The 23,508-nt window shown below is 37.3% G+C and overlaps 1 protein-coding gene across 1 annotated transcript in view; it reads left to right on the top strand.

Moving 5' to 3' along the window:
- The window catches only part of mew (multiple edematous wings), a 509,649-nt gene that overhangs the window by 409,190 nt on the left and 76,951 nt on the right, over window positions 1-23,508 (top strand). The window contains exon 2 of the mRNA XM_067784699.1: window positions 18,273-18,400. Within this exon, the coding sequence (XP_067640800.1) occupies window positions 18,273-18,400 (128 nt within the window). The remainder of the gene's footprint in view (window positions 1-18,272; window positions 18,401-23,508) is intronic.

Genomic DNA, 23,508 nt, shown 5'->3' with positions numbered 1-23,508 from the left:
TGAGTAAATATTCAGATATCTTCACCAAATTTGGTACACGAGCTTATCTGGAGCCAGAATAGATTGGTGTTGAAAATGAGCGAAATCGGATGATAACGCCCACTTTTTATATATATAACATATTGGAAAACACAAAAAAAACTGATTATTTAGTAAATAATACAACTAGAATCTTGAAAATTGTTGTGTGGACTGATATTGAGACTCTTGATAAAATTTTGAAAAACTTTACTATAGGGAATGCTTTGCAGAAAAATTAACGAAATCGTTTAAGGACCACGCCCACTTTTATATAAAAGATTTTTAAAAGGGTCGTGGACGAATAAAATAAGCTATATCTTTGCAAAAAAGAGCTCTATATCAATGGTATTTCATTTCCCAAGTGTCTTTATAACATTAAATTGGAAAACCTTAAATTTTTGAAAATGGGTGTGGCACCGCCCCTTTTATGACTAAGAAATATTCTATGTTTCGGGAGCCATAACTCGAAGAAAAAATAACATATCGTAATGAAATAGTGTACACGTATTTTCCTTATAGCAGAAAATATTTCTAGTAAAAATGGACGGGATCGGTTAAAGACCACGGCAACTTAGATATAAAACAAGTTTAAAAGGGTCGTAGACTAGAATAATAAGCTATAACTTAACAAAAAATAGTTTTAAATCAATGACATTTCACTTATCAAGTTTTATTGTAAGAGGAAATGGGGAGAACATTTTTTTTAAACGGGCGGTGCCACGTGTTATGTAGAAAAGTAATTTATCTGAAACGAAATGTACAATTGAAGCTCACGCTGAGTAAATAATGTTCGGTTACACCCGAACTTAGACACCTTTACTTGTTTAAATTTGTATAAGGGTCCAATCGTCAAATTTCAACATTTTAGGTGTACTATTAGGGGGGATACTGCAAAATGCACCAACTATCGTGGAATCAGCCTTCTTAGTATCGCATATAAGGTCCTTTCAAGTGTATTGTGCGAAAGATTGAAGCCCACCGTGACTGATTGGACCTTATCAGTGCGGCTTCAGACCTGGTAAATCTACCATCGACCAGATTTTCACAATGCGCCAAATCTTGGAAAAAACCCGTGAAAAGAGAATCGACACACATCACCTCTTCGTCGACTTTAAAGCCGCCTTCGACAGCACGAAAAGGAGCTGCCTATATGCCGCTATGTCTGAATTTGGTTTCCCCGCAAAACTTATACGGCTGTGCAAAATGACGTTGAGCAACACCATCAGCTCAGTCAGAATTGGGAAGGACCTCTCCGAGCCGTTCGAAACTAAACGAGGTTTCAGACAGGGTGACCCCCTATCGTGCGATTTCTTTAATTTGATGCTGGAGAAAATTATACTAGCTGCAGAACTTAACCGCACTGGAACAATATACTATAAAAGCGTGCAATTACTGGCATATGCTGATGACATTGATATCATCGGCCTAAACACCCGCGCTGTTAGTTCTGCTTACTCCAAGCTGGAAAAAGAAGCGGTAAAGATGGGTTTGATGGTGAATGAGGACAAAACGAAGTACCTGCTGTCATCGAGCAAAGAGTCAGCGCATATGCGCCTTGGCAACCACGCTACTGTTGGCAGCCATAATTTCGAAATAGTAAAAGACTTCGTTTATTTGGGAACCAGCATCAACATTAGCAACAACATCAGCACTGAAATCCAGCGAAGAATCAATCTTGCCAATAAATGCTACTTTGGACTAGGTAGGCAATTGAAAAGTAAAGTCCTCTCTCGGCGAACGAAAATCATACTCTACAAGTCACTTATCGTACCCGTCCTGCTATATGGGGCAGAAGCATTGACCATGACAACAGCAGATGAAGCGGCTTTGGGAGTGTTCGAGAGAAAAGTTCTTCGAAAGATTTATGGACCTCTACGCGTTGGCGATGGCGAGTACCGAAGAAGATTTAATAATGAGCTGTACGAGCTATACGCAGACATCAACATAGTCCAGCGAATTAAAACGCAGCGGCTGCGCTGGCTAGGCCATGTTATGCGAATGAAAGATGATGCTCCGGCCAAGAAAGTGTTTCTATCGGAACCCGCCTATGGAAGCAGAGGTAGAGGGCGGCCCCCACTCCGTTGGAAGGACCAGGTGGAAAACGATTTAAACTCCCTTGGTGTGACCAAATGGCGCCGGTTGGCGGAGCGAAGGAGCGACTGGCGCGCCTTGTTGGACGGCCATAACCGTTTAGACGGTTAAGCGCCAATTAAGTAAGTAAGTAAGGTGTACTATTTACTTAATAATCAGGTTTTTTGTGTTTTCCAAAATGTTATAAATGTGAAAGGTGGGCGTGGTTATCGTCCGATTTCGCTCATTTTCATTACCAATCTATTCTGGGTCCGGATAAGCCTGTATAGCGTATATATTTGGTGAATATATCTCAATATTTGCTCAAGTTATCGTGTTAATGGACGGACAGACCGACGGATGGACATGGCCTCAAGGGAGGACTCTTATCTGTAGGAGATGAAATGAAAGTTTCCCACATATCTCTAAGAAACGTTAACAATGTCGTACAATTCAAATAATAATTCCAGCGTGCTTTGCAAACAGAGTATATTAACAACTTCCCTGTGTAATGAGTCATATGTGACTCAAAAGAGCGTATTGAAATAAGTTCATGAGTCTCATGTGACTCATTTCTTTATACAACTTAAAGCCGCTCTCTTGGTATGAACGAGTCGTTATATATTTGTGAATTCTATGTGAGCGTATATCAAAAGACCTATGCTTTAGGAAAACGAAAGAAAATTTCGAAATTTTTTTTCTGATACCTTTTTCTCATTTTCTTCAATTTTTGTATATACGTCTAACTTCAACTAAACAAAAAAGCACACTAATACACGCTTTTGACATTTATATATCAATTTACCGTTATTGTGATTCGGAAACTTAAATTATTTCTGATGGTCCTATATGCTCACATGTGACTCATTGAACGTGGTAAACAAAATTGTTTTTGCTACGTTCAGGAGTCACATTTGACTAAAAAAATAAAATAGCCAAAATAATAATATATGTCAAATTATTTATAAAAATAATATTATATAATATATATTCATATATTCAATTAAGCAATACAAAAAAATAATGGGCGGGGGGCATTCTCAAAGTGCTTTGTATGGGGACAGGGAAGTTGTTAACTTAGGTAACCTAACGGTTGGTTGTACAGGTATAATGGAATCGAGATAGATGTAGACTTCCATAGATCAAAGTCAACAGTATCGGAAAAAAATTAGATACATTGACTCAAGCTCAAATACCGTTTCATGTTCTTTAAAAAAAAATTATGTTTATTACATTTTCGATGCGGGAGATATTTATCCTGCAGATAATCGGACTAGTTCCGAATTAGCGTAGATTTATAGTATTAAGAGCGGTATTAGTGACTGCTAGGGGGCAGTGGTTTCCACTGACACTTTTACCATTGTGGTTTTCTACGTAATGGCTAACTAATCCCCTTTGCGTGCCTTTGCAATTCGCTTTTAACTTATTTAGTGGGAGATCTGTTTTAGTCGCTTTGTATGACTGGTTGCCATTTTTTTTGCAGGGTATGAACTGTACAGATCCAACCATACCAGCATGCATATGCATTCATAACACATTTCTTATTTGTAACATTCTCAAAAGATCTCTAAAGAAATTTGTAACGATTGCCATTCATAATCCTTTATGGCACTTTGAGCCACTTGAAATCATTAAAATAACAAATTCGTTTATTAAGTGACTTTACTGAATTGAAAAGGGCTGATAATTTGAATTGTGTATTTTTAGTAATTTCAATTTACATATCGATGCATTTTTTTACATGTATATATATGTATGTACGTACAGCAGCAAGCAGAAAAAAAGTAGTGGCAATTTTGATTAAATTTTTGTTTATTTTCGATAGTTAAAAAAAAATGTTTATGAATTTTTTAATTAAAACTAGCCAAACAAATTTCAGAATCGTTTTAAAAAAACTAGAAAACTCGAGATAATTATTTGAAAATTGCTATCTTTTTATTCGGTGTTCTCTGAATTTTTTCGAGTATGCGCTTTTGTAGCCCAATCAATTTTAATCTAACAAAATACAAATCATAAAATTCAGAAATCCTTCGAAATGTTTTTGAACTTGGTGTTTTTAGTTTTAAGTTCCTAAAATATCGGAAATAAAAAAAAATATTTTAATAGACGAAATTTGGTTGAAATTTCCACTGCTGTTTTTATGTTCGCTACTGTACGTGTATGGTGGTTGTATTTTCATTCATAATGTGGGGTTATTGGCATTATTCTTAACCGAAATTTCCGCCTACTCAAGTGGTTTTGGTAATTGAATTCGACAAGCAAATGCAGTTTTAGAGGAAGAAATTTTATAAATATTTAGCTCATGTTTAGTTGACGCAATAAATATAAGTACCGCAACTTTCCTCACTTAATTGGCGCTTAGCCGTTTAAAATATTATGGCCGTCCAACAGAGCGCGCCAATCGCTTCTTCGCTGGGTTAGCTTGCGCCAATTTGTCAAACCAAGACTGGTTCTCCCAGTTAAGTGGGGGCCGCTCTCGTCCTCTGCTTCCCCGCCGATAAAAAATACTCTCTTAGTCGGAGCATCATCTCTCATTCGCATAACATGGCCTAGCCAGCTTATCCGATGCGGTTCAAATCGCTGGACTACGTTGATCTCTGCGTAAAGCCCTTACCGCTCATCAGCTAATCTTCTTCGCCGTCGCCCATGCACAAATCTTTCGAAGGACTTGTCTCTCGAACACCCCCAAAGCCACTTCATCTGATCTTGTCATGGTCCATGCTTTTGCAAGATATAAAAATACGGGTACGATAAGTGACTTGTAGAATGATTTTCATTAGTCGAAGAGACAGGACTTTACTTTTCAGTTTTCTACGTATATTTGGTCGATGGCAACAGGTGCTACGTTTTGTCCTCATTCAGCATCAAACCTATCTTTTCCGCTGCCTTTTCCGGTTTGGAGTAAGCGGAACTTACGGAGCGGTTGCTCAGGCCAATGATATCAATGCCATCAGCATATGCCAGTAATTGCACGCTTTTATAGAATATTATTTCAGAGCTATTAAGTTCTGTAGCTTGTATAGTTTGCTCCAGCATTAAGTTAAAGAAATTGCACGATACGGGATAACCCTGTCTGAAACCTCGTTTAGTTTCGAACGGCTCGGAGAGGTCCTTCCCAAATCTAACTGAGCTGATGGCGTTGCTCAACGTTATTTTGCACAGCCTTGTACATTTTGCGGGGAAACCAAATTCAGGCATAGCGGCATATAAGCAGCTTCCTTTCGTGCTGTCGAAGGTGGCTTTAAAATCGACGAAGAGGTGATGTGTATCAATTATTTTTTCGCAGGTTATTTTCCTAGATTCGTCGCATTGTAAAAATCTGGTCGAAGGGTGATTTACCAAGTCTGAAGCCACACTAATAAACTCCAATCACCCGATTTACGCACATTCAATCCATGTGAGTTCTTTATTGACCGGCCTGTTCAACCTAACCTAACCTATTGACAAACTCTCTTATAACAACAAAAAGGTGTGTGAATATGTCACAACTATAATTATTTCAACGATGGTTTCGGATGCATCTGTGAAGTAATGTTAGGATTTATAGAATGAGGATAGTTTCAAGTGAATTTTTCTCTGTGTAAATTTATTCAATTTCCGTTACACCAAGACAGAACTTATGCTGAACTTAATTACTTAAAAATTTATTGCTTGAATGTAACATAAATCATATTTTTTTTAAATTTTAAATAAATGTTTTTTTTAGTATTAATTTTCAAAATTTGTTATAGCTTCAAAATGTTAATTTCTATTTTAAACTAACTTTGACGCCTAAACGCAGACATATTAAAAAAATTTTTATGTAGCCCAGCCTATCGGCCATTGACTGTTGTAATTATAATGACTTGTCACTCAAAAGTAGTAGCGTTGAACGTCAAAAGGTGGTGTCGAAATTGCTTAACAGATAATGACAGACGCGCGCCGCTTATGCTAGAGTTGCTACGGAAGTATGATTAATAGAATCGTAATCGGATTTACCAAGTCTGACTTTTAGATAGAATAACAAGTAAGGAAGGTTAAGTCCGGGTGTAACCGAACATTACATACTCAGTTGAGAGCTATGGTGACAACATAAGGGAAATAACCATGTAGGAAAATGAAACGAGGGAAACCCTGGAATGTGTTTGTATGACATGCGTATCAAATGAAAGGCATTAAAGAGTATTTTATGAGGGAGTGGGCCATAGTTCTATAGGTGGACGCCATTTAGGGATATCGCCATAAAGGTGGATCAGGGTTGACTCTAGAATGCGTTTGTACGATATGGGTATCAAATGAAAGGTGTTAATGAGTATTTTAAAAAGGAGTAATCCTTAGTTCCATAGGTGGACGCCGTTTCAAGATATCGCCATAAAGGTGGACCAGGGGTGACCATAGAATTTTTTTTGTACGATATTGGTATCAAATTAAAGGTATTAATGAGGGTTTTTGAAGGGAGTGGTGGTAGTTGTATAGGTGGTCGCCTTTTCGAGATATCGCCATAAGGGTGGACCAAGGGTGACTCTGGAATGCGTTTGAACAATATGGGTGTCAAAATAAAGGTGTTAATGGTTATTTTAAAAGGGAGTGAGCCTTAGCTCTATAGGTGGACGCTTTTTCGGCACTTAGACTTTGTTTGTACGATATGGGTATCAAATGAAAGGTGTTAATAAGTATTTTAAAAGGGCGTGGGGCTTAGTTCTATAGGTAGACGCCTTTTCGAGAAATCGCCATAAAGGTGGACCAGGGGTGATTGTAGAATGTGTTTGTACGATATTGGTATCAAATTTAAGGTATTACTGAGAGTTTTAAAAGGGAGTGGTGGTAGTTGTATATGTGAAGGCGTTTTCCAGATATCGACCAAAATATGGACCAGGGTGACCCAGAACATCATATGTTGGATACCGCTAATTTATTTATATTGTAATACCTGCCAAGATTTCAAGGGTTTTTTATTTCGCACTGCAGAACTTTTTTCATTTTCTTCTACTTAATATGGTGGGTGTCACAACCATTTTACAAAGTTTTTTCTAAAGTTATATTTCGCGTCAACAAACCAATCCAATTACCATGTTTCATCCCTTTTTTCGTATTTGGTATAGAATTATGGCATTCAAACCGATTTCGCCCATTTTCACAGAAAACAGTTAGCGTCATAAAATCTATGCCCCTACCAAATTTCAAAAGGATTGGTAAATTTTTGTTCGATTTATGGCATTAAAAGTATCCTAGACAAATTAAATGAAAAATGGCGGAGCCACGCCCATTTTGAAATTTTCTTTTATTTTTGTATTTTGTTGCACCATATCATTACTGGAGGTGAATGTTGACATAATTTACTTATATACTGTAAAAATATTAAATTTTTTGTTAAAATTTTACTTTAAAAAAAAAATTTTTTTTAAAGTGGGCGTGGTCCTTCTCCGATTTTGCAAATTTTTATTAAGCGTACATATAGTAATAGGAGTAACGTTCCTGCCAAATTTCATCATATCTTCAACGACTGCCAAATTATGGCTTGCAAAACTTTTAAATTACCTTCTTTCAAAAGTGGGCGGTGCCACGCCCATTTTCCAAAATTTTACTAGTTTTCTATTCTGCGTCATAAGTTCAACCCACGTACCAAGTTTCATCGCTCTATCTGTCTTTGGTAATGAATTATCGCACTTTTTCGGTTTTTCAAAATTTTCGATATCGAAAAAGTGGGCGTGGTTATAGTCCGATATCGTTCATTTTAAATAGCGATCTGAGATGAGTGCTCAGGAACCTACACACCAAATTTCATTAAGATACCTCAAAATTTACTCAAGTTATCGTGTTAACGGGCGGACGGACGGACGGACATGGCTCAATCAAATTTTTTTTCGATCCTGATAATTTTGGTATATGGAAGTCTATATCTATCTCAATTCCTTTATACCTGTACAACCAACCGTTATCCAATCAAACTTAATATATTCTCTGTGAGCTCTGCTCAACTGAGTATAAAAAAATAACAATGCAATCAAATTCCTAACACAACACTTATTTAAATTATTAATATGATTCTACGTAAAAGTGTTGTTGGATAATAATAAGCATGTTGATTTATTAACAAGTAAGGAAGGTTAAGTTCGGGTGTAACCGAACATTACATACTCAGTTGAGAGCTATGTTGACAACATAAGGGAAAATAACCATGTAGGAAAATGAACCGAGGGAAACCCTGGAATGTGTTTGTATGACATGTGTATCAAATGAAAGGCATTAAAGAGTATTTTATGAGGGAGTGGGCCATAGTTCTATAGGTGGACGCCATTTAGGGATATAGCCACAAAGGTGGATCAGGGTTGACCCTAGAATGCGTTTGTACGATGTGGGTATCAAATGAAAGGTATTAATGAGTATTTTAAAAGGGCGTGGACCTAAGTTCTATAGATGGACGCCTTTTCGAGATATCGCCGTAAATATGGACCAGGGGTGACTCCAGAATGCGTTTGCACAATATGGGCATCAAACGAAAGGTGTTAATGAGTATTTTAAAAGGGAGTGGGTCTTAGTTCTATAGGTGGACGCCGTTTCGAGATATCGTCATAAAGGTGGACCAGGGGAGACTCTAGAATGCGTTTGTACGATATGGGTATGAAATGAAAGGTGTTAATGAGTATTTTAAAAGGGAGTAATCCTTAGTTCCATAGGTGGACGCCGTTTCGAGATATCGCCATAAAGGTGGACCAGGGGTGACCCTAGAATTTGTTTGTACAATATGGGCATCAAACGAATGGTGTTAATGAGTATTTTAAAAGGGAGTGGGCCTTAGTTCTATAGGTGGTCGCCTTTTCGAAATATCGCCATAAATGTAGACCAGGGGTGACTCTAGAATGCGTTTGTACGATATGGATATCAAATTAAAGGTATTAATTGAGTATTTTAAAAGGGAGTAATCCTTAGTTCCATAGGTGGACGCCGTTTCGAGATATCGCCATAAAGGTGGACCAGGGGTGACCCTAGAATTTGTTTGTACGATATGGGTATCAAAAGAAAGGTGTTAATGAGTATTTTAAAAGGGAGTAATCCTTAGTTCCATAGGTGGACGCCGTTTCGAGATATCGCCATAAATGTGGACCAGGGGTGACCCTAGAATTTGTTTGTACAATATGGGCATCAAAAGAAAGGTGATAATGAGTATTTTAAAAGGGAGTATTCCTTAGTTCCATAGGTGGACGCCGTTTCGAGATATCGCCATAAAGGTGGAGCAGGGGTGACCCTAGAATTTGTTTGTACAATATGGGTATCAAAAGAAAGGTGTTAATGAGTATTTTAAAAGGGTGTATGGCTTAGTTCTATAGGTGGACGCCTTTTCGAGATATCGCCATAAAGGTTGACCAGGGGTGACTCTAGAATGAGTTTGTACGATTTGGATATCAAATTAAAGGTATTAATGAGAGTTTTAAAAGGGAGTGGTGGTAGTTGTATATGTGAAGGCATTTTCCAGATATCGACCAAAATGTGGACTAGGGTGACCCAGAACATTATCGGTTGGATACCGCTAATTTATTTATATATGTAATACCTGGCAAGATTTTAAGGGTGTTTTATTTCGCCCTGCAGAACTTTTTCATTTTCTTCTACTTAATATGGTAGGTGTCACAACCATTTTATAAAGTTTTTTCTAAAGTTATATTTCGCGTCAATAAAACAATCCAATTATGTTACCATGTTTCATCCCTTTTTTCGTATTTGGTATAGAATTATGGCATTTTTTTCATTTTTCGCAATTTGCGATATCGAAAAAGTGGGCGTGGTCATAGTCGGATTTCGTTCATTTTTCATACCAAGGTAAAGTGGGTTCATATAAGTACGTGAACTGAGTTTAGTAAAGATATATCAATTTTTGCTCAAGTTATCGTGTTAACGGACATGCGGAAGGACAGACGGACGACTGTGTATAAAAACTGGGCGTGGCGTCAACCGATTTCGGCCATTTTCACAGAAAACAGTTAGCCCCTACCAAATTTCAAAAGGATTGGTTAATTTTTGTTCGATTTATGGCATTAAAAGTATCCTAGACAAATTAAATGAAAAAGGGCGGAGCCACGCCCATTTTTAAATTTTCTTTTATTTTTGTATTTTGTTGCACCATATCAGTACTGGAGTTGAATCTTGACATAATTTACTTATATACTGTAAAGATATTAAATTTTTTGTTAAAATTTTACTTTAAAAAAATTTTTTTTTTAAAAGTGGGCGTGGTCCTTCTCCGATTTTGCTAATTTTTATTAAGCGTATATGCAGTAATAAGAGTAACGTTCCTGCCAAATTTCATCATGATATCTTCAACGACTGCCAAATTACAGCTTGCAAATTTTTAAATTACCTTCTTTAAAAAGTGGGCGGTGCCACGCCCATTGTCCAAAATTTTACTAATTTTATATTTTGCGTCATAAGTTCAACTCATCTACCAAGTTTCGTCGCTTTACCGGTCTTTTGTAATGAATTATCGCACTTTTTCGGTTTTTCGAAATTTTCGATATCGAAAAAGTGGGCGTGGTTATAGTCCGATATCGTTCATTTTAAATAGCGATCTGAGATGAGTGCTCAGGAACCTACATACCAAATTTCATCAAGATACCTCAAAATTTACTCAAGTTATCGTGTTAACGGACGGACGGACGGACGGACGGACATGGCTCAATCAAATTTTTTTTCGATCCTGATTATTTTGATATATGGAAGTCTATATCTATCTCGATTCCTTTATATATGTACAACCAACCGTTATCCAATCAAACTTAATATACTCTGTGAGCTCTGCTCAACTGGGTATAAAAATCAAAAAATTACAAACAAACATATCCATTCCACCTGTAAATATAGGAGACGCTGCGTATACGTAACATTTTTTTATTATTCCGTGACATCACGTAAACAGCTAAAAAGTCAATAGACGTTATAACCACTTCAAATGGCCATAAGATAATTTGGCCACATCAAATGATCATAAGGTCAAGCGACTTTATTGTCTTACTTAATTTGACTTTATGGCCATTTAGGAAATTTCCGTTTGACCCTATAAGCCATAAATTTAATCAGCATAAAAACAAAAAAATTCGGAGAATGTGTTAGACGTTTAGTTGAATATATTCTACTTATTTCATAGGAATCCTCATCGACCCGCTTTAACGTAATTTTAATAGATATAATACGACTTACTGCGACCTTTGTGTAGATCTATTGTGCATGACCTTTCAGCCTAATTTTGTATGGGGAGGCTTTTAATGTATCTAAGTACCTCTTCAGACTTTTTACTCCATATCACATAGGGATTAAGAGTCACACCACCTAGATGGGGAGTTTCTGCCTTGCCAAAGCGACGCATTCTCAGAGAATGTGAACCGGCGTTTCATCTTTCAGCTCACAGAAACGACAAATTTGAGTATCGAATAGATTTAACTCACTTTGGTGATATGGTAGACCACTGTGTCCCCTATAGTACACAGTGAGAGTTCGTAGGTCCACCCTTCTTAGAGTAATGAGTTTGGCTGATATTTTCGTTGCCGGAAGTATAAACAGTTTGGCTTGTCTTTGCCCTGGGCAGTCAATCCAGTGACTTCTGAATTATTTTTTTTCCCAGTTACTTATAGTTTCCCTAGTGTTTGCTTTTGTCAGTCCACAAAAGGGATCTGTACCATAAAATGCTGCTGTAGCACCTTGCTTGGTTAGGTAATCTGATAGGAACATAGGTTCTTTCTCTTTTAGACGTGCAAGGACTTGAATTGAAAACATGGCGTGACTTACCTTCGAGGAGTTTTTCTACCAAGCTTCTATTCCAATATTCGTCCTGCTCCTTTTCAATTTTGCATACAAATTTGTAGGACGTGACCCTATATATTCTATGCAGGCAGCTGCAAGGCGGATGAATTTTCACAGAGAAGCTTTTCATGGCAGAAACGCACTCGGAGTGTTTGCCTATTCACTGCAAGGTGTGGGCCCACTTAGAAAACATTTTCGGTATACCATACATTCTTTAGCCAGATATCCCATATATTCTTTAGCAAATGTGGCAGAAATATTTCACGCTATCTATCTACTTCTCCTATCTGTAGCTTTAACGGGATTAACTCACAGACCATGTAGTCCCATAGACAGAGTCCTGTTATTATCCCCGAAAGTTGATCTAGCATTGGATAATTAAGATTAATGAAGTGCGGCCAAGTTTATCTGTACACCGGCGCACATCTTGCTTAAGTTTACGAGAGAACTTTGTTAGCAGCTATTATGGACAATACTTAGTGGCGAAGTTTTTTCCCACTACTACTACACCACGGCGGTACCACCATCCCTTAAAATGGTTTGGATATCCAAAATTCATGCTCTCAACTCTGAATACTTAAAACATTTGACGTTGTCGTCAACAGAAAAGAAAGTTCTCATCCTACGCATTAGGTTAGGTTAGGTGATAGCTGCTCTGATAAGGACAGCTCACTTGGACAACACGAAGGTCCCTTGTGATACCACATAAAACAAAAATAACAGTGACGTAGATCTAGCTACTTAGATAATCTTTGGATAGCAACTATAAAGTTCCCAATGATACCAATCTCAACCTTGTATAAATCCTAGGGAGATCCAAGTGAGTTGCGCCCGAAGTACTAGTTCTGGAAAAAACTGGGCAATCAAGCATAAAGTGATTTGGTGATTCCACCTCATCATCCTCCATACAGCTACAACAGGATGGAGTTTCCAGTATATTGAGACGTACCGCATGGATTCCCATGGGGCAGTGACCTGTCAAAGCCCTAATGACCACTGATAGGTGAGCCTTAGTGAACTCAATTATTTTGGCGGACCTCGTGCCATCCACTTCCGGCCAGAAGGATTTTGCTACCTTGCAAGAGGTGGTGTCCGCCCAACGTTTGCTGAGCTGCTTCGAGGCCCAGCTATGGAGGAGCAAACCACAGGTGACCAGCGGAATCCTGAAATCCCTACAGCCATCTTCATCCGGTTCACTTGTACCGCTGCGGGCTAAGAGATCCGCTTGACAGTTACCCGGCATATCACTATGGCCCGGGACCCAGATAATCTTAATTATAAAATAGTTCGATGCACTCGCAAGCGAGGTCAGGCACCCGCAGACCATACTCGATCGCACTGTAGTTGAACTTGGGAGCCGCTTGGCTATCAGAGTAGATGTTAAATTCCTTAACCGTAGCAGCACTGGATAGCATTTGATCCACCGCATTCTTAATCGCAGCAACTTCCGCTTGGAATACACTGCAGTGATCAGCCAACTTAGACTTACGGCTTACATTTAGCTCTTGACAAAGCCTAGAAAGCCCATAGCCCATATCACGAAGCCTGACCAACGACCGGGCCGCGTCTGCCTCCGAGGCATTGCTATTTGTCTTTTCTTTGGAAATGGTTTGAAGGTGTGGTCTACTACAGTCTGCTTAGTGGTTTTAATCTGTAGATCTTAGGATATATCGCGAGAACCACAGCGAGGCCAGTTCCTTCGGCGGCTGTCTGCATTTTAAGTTTACATTTCACTTATATCGATCACAGATTTCTCTAGCAGCCTAACCATTCATATAGCTGTGGTGTGGAGTAAAGACGTCCTCTTATTCGTGCCTCTCTGAAGTTTTTAGTAAAAATTGGTTCGAAAAAAATTTTAAAAAGTTGGAGTTCGCTTCTCGCTGGAAGTGGGGCAACATGGTGGTGATGAGCTGTACTCATCACACTATAATGCCGTGGACTTGAAATAATATCGCTTTATACGGTCAGAAAGTTTGTGTCTTCCTTCATTTAAAAGCGATTGCCTAAATAATACATTTTGTAGGGTCTGATAAGTATGCTATCTCCGTCTTGGAAGAATTTACTGCTATCGCATTAGCAGTGTCACAAGAGCTTCAATGTGGTACGAAGTGGCTGGTGAATAGTTTGGAAATCTTTTCTGATTTAGGCTAAAACCATTTCATCGGCGAAAGAGTCGAGCCAACAGTCAGTAATATGAAACGTTGAATTCCACAGCAAATGTGTCCCCAAGATTTGACTTTTTAGATATTCTTTTGAAAGTTTTCACCGCGAATGTTACCAGAAACAGATCCAGTCCCATTTGGGAAAGCAGATTCATAACAATCTTTGATAGGACGTTAGTAAAGATAAGCAAACTATCAAAGAAGTCGCACAAGCTGTAATTTAACATAGAAGATGATAGTATAGAGGCATACCGTACACATATCCGGCAAAAATCTGCCATAATCGGTAATACTCCCATAAGTCTACGGGAAGTATTTTTACCATTACAATAACAATAATTATTTTTGCTTCAAATTCCATCCAACATCTTACAAGTTAGATCGTTTCAAATTTTTGGCATCAGTGTCGAAGATCCGTAACACCATTAGTTCATGCGTAGCACTAAAGCTTATTTTTTGTTGATAACTATTCATGGAATTACTTACACGTACATACAAAACATATAAATATACTCAGCTTTAACTCATAAAGTGTCATTTTAAATGTACACCAAAAATTATAACAAAATTTAAATTGACAAATGCAACGTAACGAAGGCGGCTTATCAGCAAACAGGTATCGGTCGCTGCATTCGTTTTACATAGAATTAAAAAAGAAATATGTTGCGCATGCGCAACTTAGCACACTCGCCTAGTGGAAAACTAACAATTTTACACCTGATTGAGATTGAGTTGATAATGTGCCGCTATGCCTATACTAACACAGATATATTTGTATGATTTCTTTTTCTACACATTTCAGGTAAAACTCAATATACTAACTGATATACATGTATCTGTGTGTATACCTAAGTACGTGTATATATGTATATACGAGTTGTGTAAATATATCTATCATCGCTACTATCAGGTGTCCGCGGCTTTTCTGTTCATTCACCTGACACATTGCAGTGTTAAAAGTAGAAAAAGCAATATAAAATTAGCTTTTACACTTCACTACCTCAGCCATAAGTAATATTATCTCAAAGTCGTTCGTATGCATATCAATATTAGTATCTACTCATATCAGTATATCTTTCTTATTCAATTAAAAATAAAAGGAAAATCTTGTTTATTAAGCATTCAAAAAGACTTGCAGCAAAGCATGGAACTAATTTGATTACTCGCTTCCTAATCATTAGTTCTATAATCTATAGGATGTATTAATTTTAATACAGAAAACTAGCATACCTACATATTAACATATGAATCTAATTAAATTAACACTACGTTAACACGCTGCGATCAATCTGATAGCTTAGATGAATAAACGACAGTAAAAACTGTTTACGGATCAATTTGATTATTGCCTTAGGTTTATCTATTTTTTTTTTTTTAATTCAAGTTCTTCATTAAGATTTCTTGGTGTAAAAGATACAAATAATAAGTTAATTTAGTTTGTATTTACTGCATTGGTTGGTAATGCGCATGTGCGGCTATTGGCGGTAATCATATTTCTTTGTTCATCTTGTTCTCGGTGTTAATGAGCTTTTGGTTTTGTTATTACTTAGTTTTGGTTGAAGAAATGCTTCATCTGTACTGTAGTCCCTCGCATTCTAGAGCTAATTTTGTTACCAAAATTTGCATTGTATAAAAATCTTAATACTTATAAATTTCGTGTCATGTTGTTTGTCCGCGTTGGACTCCTAAGCTACCTAACCGATTTCAATAAAATTTGGACACCGTGTGCAGTTTGATACAACTTAGAAGATAGGATAGCGTTCCTGGGAGGTTTATTACCGGGAAGTGGACCAGGGACCGATCTATTTGAACAAATTATATTCAAGGTTCGATTTGCCTGAAATTTGGTATATGGGAAGCCTTTTGCCTAGATTAGTGTTTGCGATACTTTTTTTTCCGGAACGAGAACCAGGGACCGATCTTTTCGAACATATTCTGTTCTTGGTTCAATTGGGCATTTAGGTAGCCCTTTGCCTAGATTAGTATTTATGACACCTTTTTCGGTAAATGTGGCAGAGGACGACTGGGACTGGGACTTGGAATTGGATTGCGAGCAGCACTGAAACTGGGACTGGTACTTAGAGTGGGACTGGGACTTGGATTGGGAAAAAGGGATGGAGAAAAGATGGAAGGAGAAAGATATAGAGTTAGACGAAGATAGAGAGATATGGATAGATGGAGCGGAAAAGAATTGAGCGACAAGACGGAGAGGGAGAAAGAGATCCAGAAAAGGAGAAAGGTAGAGGGAAGAGTGAATAAAAACACAAGGAAAAGGGGGAGAGATGGGAAGGGAGAGTATGTTATGCAGATAGGCCAAAGCTAGGGCAGAGCAACGTCTGCTGGGTCTGCTAGTCGTTATACTTATATAATATACGTACTGTATATGTTTCCATAGTTGCTTGTCCCATGAATATAATATAACTAAACTAACGCACTAGTATTCGGACCAGTGGTGGACACCGGGGTAGAGCACCTCCCCCCATAACCCTCCCCCCCCCCCCTCCCCAAAGCCATCGTAACTCTAAAAATCTGTGAATACCAATCTTTCACTAAACAATTTTGTTTTCCAAAATGGGAATGATTTTCCGCTATAAAATTTTATTTCCCAAAAGAATACCTACCTAATTTTTTTTATGGCAAAAAAAATATTTCTAAGCATGCATGAAAATTTTATAAACGTTTTTATAAATCATTATTATAAACGTTTTTATAAATCGCCGGAAATACCGAGCCTCTCTAAATCAAGGCGTTGTGGAACGCAATTCATAGCTTTATGAATGTGTCACACACACATTTAGCGATCGAGGCTCTGGCGGCATCAAGCTGTTAACGAAATGAGGGTGCTATGAGCTGGAAGGGAGGGTTTTCATCGTCACAAGAAAAAACAATCTGAACTCGGTCGAACGCAAATAAGCGTGGGGAGTTCCTTCGTCCCTTACAAACCGTCCTCGTAGTCAACAAAACCATTCTGATATCTTTTCACTGTTAATGTCCTACCTCAGATTTTTTTCGCAACCACTCTATTCAAGAAATTTATACAAACCGCACATCTCCAAATTCCATTTTATAATCACCAGTCTCATATTTGGCGACCGCCGTTGTGTGGTGGTAGCCTGCTCCTCCTATCACACCGAAAATTCTGGGTTCAACCCCCGTGCAAAGCAAGATCAAAAATTTAGAAAAACGTTTTTTCAATTAGAAAAAAAGTTTTACTAAGCGGGGTCGCCCCTTGGCAGAGATTTGGCAAACACTCCGGGTGTATTTCTGCCATGAAAGGTTTCTGCAGTGAAAACTCATCTGCCTTGCAGGTTTCGATGCAAATTGGATGAGAAGCTCGGCCTAAATTATTTCCGGAGGTATATCGCGCCTTTTATTTTTTTTATAATATTCTAATCTATTGTGACGAATACTAGCAACACTAAGAGGTACTGTCATCTCTAAGCTGATACTGAGCTGTGACTTGTATGCACATAACCAAATTAATCATTATGTCTACACATAAGTACGTACACGCAGCGGAGAAGCAACGCACAACCACATGCATATATCTGAGATACTCCTGAAAGTATGCAATAATTGTGCAAGTATTACTCACATATCCTTCATAAGAGGATAACTTTGAAGCATATTGAAATCTGTTAATGTAGATACCTGTAAAACTCTTCTTTAACCATTTTGCAAAGTCAGGTGATCGTAAGGGTGCTGGTTGATCCACTTCAAAACCATTCAATACTTATCAAAGTACTTCGAAAGTACTTACAAGTACTTTACTTGTACTTCAACAATTCAATTACAAGTACCTCGATACTTATACTTGTACTAATTTTTCGAAGTACTGAGGTACTGATACTTGTACTTGTACTGGTACTTTTTCTTTACAAGTCTGTGTCTAATATACGTACATGATAGTTTTATTTAAGTTCATTGTACCACGCCTACAAGTAAGTGAAAGCGGACAAAAGATAGTGAAAAGAAGAGAGAGAAAAGAGAAGTGGAGTTATACTTTTCCAAAGTGTTGTCTAAGTTAGGTCCGATGCTGAAAAAAACTTGAATGGTTGGTAGCGAAGCATCAACATTTTTTGCTGTTGTTGTTGTTGAAAAATCTCACACTTATTTTAATAGTTTTGAGTTGATATAAATAGAGCTAGGAGGCGAAGTGGATACCAGCGAGAGTATAACACATTTTTATTAATCCTTATTTATTGATTTTTTATAAAATATTATTTTCCTTTTTTACCTTTTTTTCAGGCTGTTAGTTGGTGCTCCATTAGATAAAAATCTACAGCCTGGTACAAATAAAACGGGTGCTCTATACCGTTGTCCGATTACGCAAAATCTTAATGATTGTGAACAGATCATAACCGATGGACGAAGATGTAAGTTTTTAATCACTAAAACTAAAGTTACGATATTTAAATGAAATAAAATTAAATTCTAAAAAAAAGGAATGCATTTATATGAAGTTATCAGCGCAAAACTGATGTAACTTCAGACTTGAATCGAACCACGAACCATCTGTCAATACGCATCATGAGTCTACAGTGCCCTATTTGAAGTGATAAGAGTAACTTTGCTGGTCTAAGTTCCTGAGACCGACACATGATCTTCGACACAGTCCGTGCCGATTTAATGCCTCTCCCGCTTGCCTATAGATCATACGCAACTCCTTTCTTCTTATTATCATCACCATTCTAGTTGGGGCATATATGGCACAAGCTTCTATTCCCATTTGCTCGGGGACCCAATGTAGATGTGCATTTATCCGAATCCCGATTTTGTTTTTCTGTGCGAGATTATTGCCTTAATTGCTGCTGGCTGTCAATATAAAAGTGCACAGGGCTGCTGTTTAAGCTACTTTCCTCGCAGAATTATATTCATTAGACTAGATTAGCATTTGCGAATCAAATGTTTGATGGCGTTATAGTACTATGGCCGTATGGTCTCAAGCCGCCAGGCAAGGCTCGAGGCTATGAGTCTCTTTGCATTTTGTAGTACTATTTTCTCTGTAGTTGTTATTGTGCTAACAGTGCTGCGCCCCATTCAATGGATGAGGCCGCTCACTAATTGTTATCAAAGTCCTCTACCGGAAGTCCAATGAAACCGGCCATTTCAACAGGGATGAACCATAGGGTGTTCACCGGGCGCGTCCTGGCAAAAGCATTTACCGTTTCTATGTAAATTTTACCTAGTGCCTTCTTATGCTTGTCTGGATGAAACAGATGTGTTGGCGGGAGCCTGATCTCATTATAGTGCTTATGGCGATGTTCCCTTAACCATCTTCAAAGGGGGCTAGATCAAGCAGTTGTTTGCTAGGTTGTCCAGGTTTGTGAAAATTAAGAAAAAACTGCCTGTTCAGCATTTCGTTATGCTCTTTAATGTTTAGCTATTTGGCCTCACTATGTAGGTCATAAGAAGATATCCCGTGGCAGTTCTGATTGCAGCATTTTAACAGGCCTGCAATTTTTTCCATTATGTGCTTTTAAGACCAGGCGATCAAACTGGTGACGGGTAAAACATGAGCGGCAGGCCAGTTGCTTTGTACGTGGTTAGCAACGTTTCTTTATCTTTTCCCCCACGCGACTTGAGAATTTTGTTGCGACTTTGTACTTTAGTTACAATTTCGGTGGCATGCGGCAGGTTCTTTGTTACCAGGTCTACAGCTGTGATGTTTAAACTTCTTGCAATTTAACATGCAGCCGATGCATCTTGCCAAGTCAGGACGTAATTCGATAAAATTATGTCTTCTAATATCTGAAAAGGAATTTGGATCCCAAGGTACCTTACTAACATCGATCATCTAAATGGAACATTTGCCATCAGATATCACGTTATTAATTTACCACTTAGTATGAAAGCACTTGAATCGAACTGGTTCGGCGGTTCAAAAGTCTTAAAGATCCGGCTCATGAACCGGTTCAAGTTTTACCAAATTGAATTGAACCGCTTAAATTTTTGTGGGAATTTGCGGGTTAGGGGGATTAGAATATACCCGCGGTAGGTATGCCTGTCGTAAGAGGCGACTAAAATACCAAATTGATTCAAGGGGTTGTGTAGCGCAGGGGGTGGGGAGTGGGGAGGGCGGGATGGTCTAGAAGGTTTAATATGGTCATATAAATCGTTCCCGAGATGGTCGGGCTAGTTAATGGTGCTTTGTTACCGGAACGTACCGGATCTATATCCGGCAAGGAACCATCAACATCGATAACACTCCCCAAAGCCTTCGTGTCTTTATCGATAATACAACAACAACAACAACAATATTCAATTTGCAGCCCTGCACAAGAGATTATTTACTCAAATATTAGACAGGGAGTTCTTAATATAAGGAAGTACTCCACACAGTACTGTAAGGAACATAAATTGTGTGTTACAGCTAATTTGCGTTGAAAGCTTCATATAATTGTTGTACAACTGCCTCATAGTAAATTTATCGAATATAGATACGTGATGTTTAAGTGTGTCTGTTTTAAAAAAATTTTGTGTTCAATGTTTAATAGAACTTATATTGTTTTAGTTTAGATTATTAATGTCTTTGAAAATATAATCTCATGTTTAGTTTAGTTAACTATCATTTGGTGAAGGTTTTGAGTACTTCTTTCAAAATATCGCTTAGTAAAATAGTATAAAATATTCTGTGTCGTGTAAAAAAGTTAAGCTGCGTCCGGAAAATTCAAAAGAAAAATGCTCGAAGTTTTTGTTCAATTTTTTTTGCTTATTTTCTTAATAAGACTTCATTTTGTAATATAAAAAACATATTTTCCCGAACAAATAGCCACTTGCAAAGAGTTAACTAAATATTTCGATTAATTTAAGAGATGGTGTAGAGCTAAAAAATATATCTCAAATTAATAAATAAAATAAAAAATAAAAAAAAAATAAAAATATATATAATAAGCTGCATAGTAGATAGTTGATCCTGTGAAAATATTAATTAGATCTAATACGTTTGTAAGTAATACTGTTGCGTATCTAATAGATACTATCTATCACCCTTCCAAAAGGGTGTTCCTTAAAATTCTCTAAAAAAAAATTTAGTAATTAATAATTCTAGTGCTTTTTTACGTAAATAACATTACTAAATTTTTAAGTACTTTAAAGTTATGCAAAGCAAAGATTAAATTAACGATTTTTAGCTTGCTTGTGTAAATTTTATAAAAAAAAATAATGTACAGTGAGGCAATCTTGTGACTAAACTTTATGAAAATTAAAAAAAAAAAATTATTAAAATAACACAGGCCGGCAAAATTGGGAAAACATCTACACGCGGAATTGACCTAGTGCTTTTCGTAAGGAATTTGGTTCGCTTAATCTGGATTCTGAATCAGATTTTATAATTTTGGTTCCTGTTTCGAGATATTCTTACATAAAGTAAGGTTAGGTTCACTGCTCCATTTTGTCACGAAAATTAATTTTCATTAAAAATACACATTCACAGTTTGGAAGCGAGATCATTTCTCTTAACAAACGCTGTTCAATTTTACCAAATATTTACTTTTGTTAAATTGATACACGTTTTTGTAATCTAAATCCTTGAAAGCTGCGCAGAAAAGCGATTTGCAGCATACTTTCAGGCAGACTTTATTATATTTGGTTTGGAGTTATATAGCAGGTGGAATAGTCGATTTTACTTACTTACTTATTACTTACTACTTATTACATTTAACCTAAATGGTTTAATTTATTAGTTTAATATAATTTCATTCTAAACATCGATGGTTTGATTTTCCGACTACATGCAGTTAGAAAGTCACTAACGTCCCCAAAAATTAGACTTCAAATTTGTTGAAAAATCGTGTGTGGAGAAACTAACGCAAAGCTAATTCTGTTTTAGGGCCTCGAAAAGTTGACATAGTCAAAGCCTTATTTTAACATATCCGTATCTGCTGGCCTTAACCTAAAAAATTTTACAATTTCATAAAAAGGAAGAAAATTCCACAACTAATAAGTCACGTAATCAAAGCGTAGCCAACACAAAAGAAAAAAATATTCAAAAAGTTAATAATTTCACCAACTCAAAATGGTATGATTATGGCTAGTGCAACTTGATCAACTACATTGACTTTCATAAGGTTGGTTGGACCAGCTGTTTTATACGGATATGGATACGGCAAATTTGCCACAAGCTTTAAGGAAAAATATATCAAATGGCTACGACAGCTTTCCAAGAAATAAAACCATCCTCAAAGTACGGAAAAGCTTTATAAAAGCAAATGCGGTTTATGGGCCTCAAATTTGGCGGCCTGTGTTATTTTTTGCAGAGCTGTGCAGCAATGAATATACTTGGTAATGGTAATTGGTCAATTAAAAACATTTGGTAATCAAAAAATTTAATTACTAAGTACAAATACTTTTACTGGTACTTGGTAATGAATACATCCTTTTCAATTCCAGACCAATTATTTGAATTATTTTCTAATATCTGGCAAACAAAAAGAAGCAATGGGATAAGGATAGAGGAGTTGTTATGATTTGAGATGTAGAAATCAGAAAATTGTACTTCCGTTCAATGCAATGGTAATAATAATTATTTTTACCTCTAAAATGATTTTTAAAGTGGAATATTTTTTACTATATTTTCTTAGTTTAAAAATAAATTTTTTTATAGAATTGAAACCCAAATTTTAGTAACTTTACAGAATAAATTTAATATGCAGAATTGAAACCCTGAATACTCGGACTTTTGTTCTTTATAATCCAAGAGGTCACATAAAAATGTTATAAACGCTCGCCTTAAGCTGTCGCAGTACGGAGAGACATCAAACTTACCTTCTATTACTAAAATGCTTCCTCACGTGGATGAAAGACTATTTAAAAATTTATTTCACAATGCTTGAGCGACTCTTTGACTATAAAGCGGTGATAACCGTGACTTTCACACTTTTCACAGTGATCATCGAATTCTCGCTTAGGTTAGGTTAGGTTGAACTGGCCGGTCAATAAAGACCTCACGTAGACTGAATGTGTCCATAGTGTTACCAGTCCATAGTGTTGCCTCTTGACAAATGCTAGCAGCTTTCTATGACCCAGCTTAATTGCTGCCTCGAGATCTGGCAACTCTGCCGCCCCTAGTAGCTGTAGCCTTGACCTGACGAGCGCAGGACATGAACAAAGAACGTGCTCAACCGTTTCTTCCTGCAGCTCACACTTCCTGCGCTTTCTGTTACTGATAAGGCCTATGTTAAAGGCATGTGACGCCAGAAGGCAGTGTCCAGTCAGTATGGCCATCGTGAGCCCTAAGTCTTCTCTCTTCAGAGATATGAGCCACTTTGTGAGTCTAATATCGTAGGCTATACACATGATCTTAGAAATTTTGCTGGAATGCAAACCCCTCCTCTAAACAAATTAGCTATTTCAAAAATCCAGCCCAATGTGGAGGAAAGAGCTTTTAGAAAACCTTTACTCAGCGGTCCGACCATGAAGGCGGAAAAAGCTACATCAAAATTGGAAGCGAGCCTCGGCCAAGACCACCTAGGAGGTACTTCAC

Source organism: Eurosta solidaginis, chromosome 4 (assembly GCF_040869045.1).
Source record: "Eurosta solidaginis isolate ZX-2024a chromosome 4, ASM4086904v1, whole genome shotgun sequence".
NCBI lineage: Eukaryota > Metazoa > Arthropoda > Insecta > Diptera > Tephritidae > Eurosta > Eurosta solidaginis.
The sequence above is the reverse complement of the archived record's forward strand: the minus strand, read 5'-3'. Positions and strand labels throughout refer to the sequence as shown.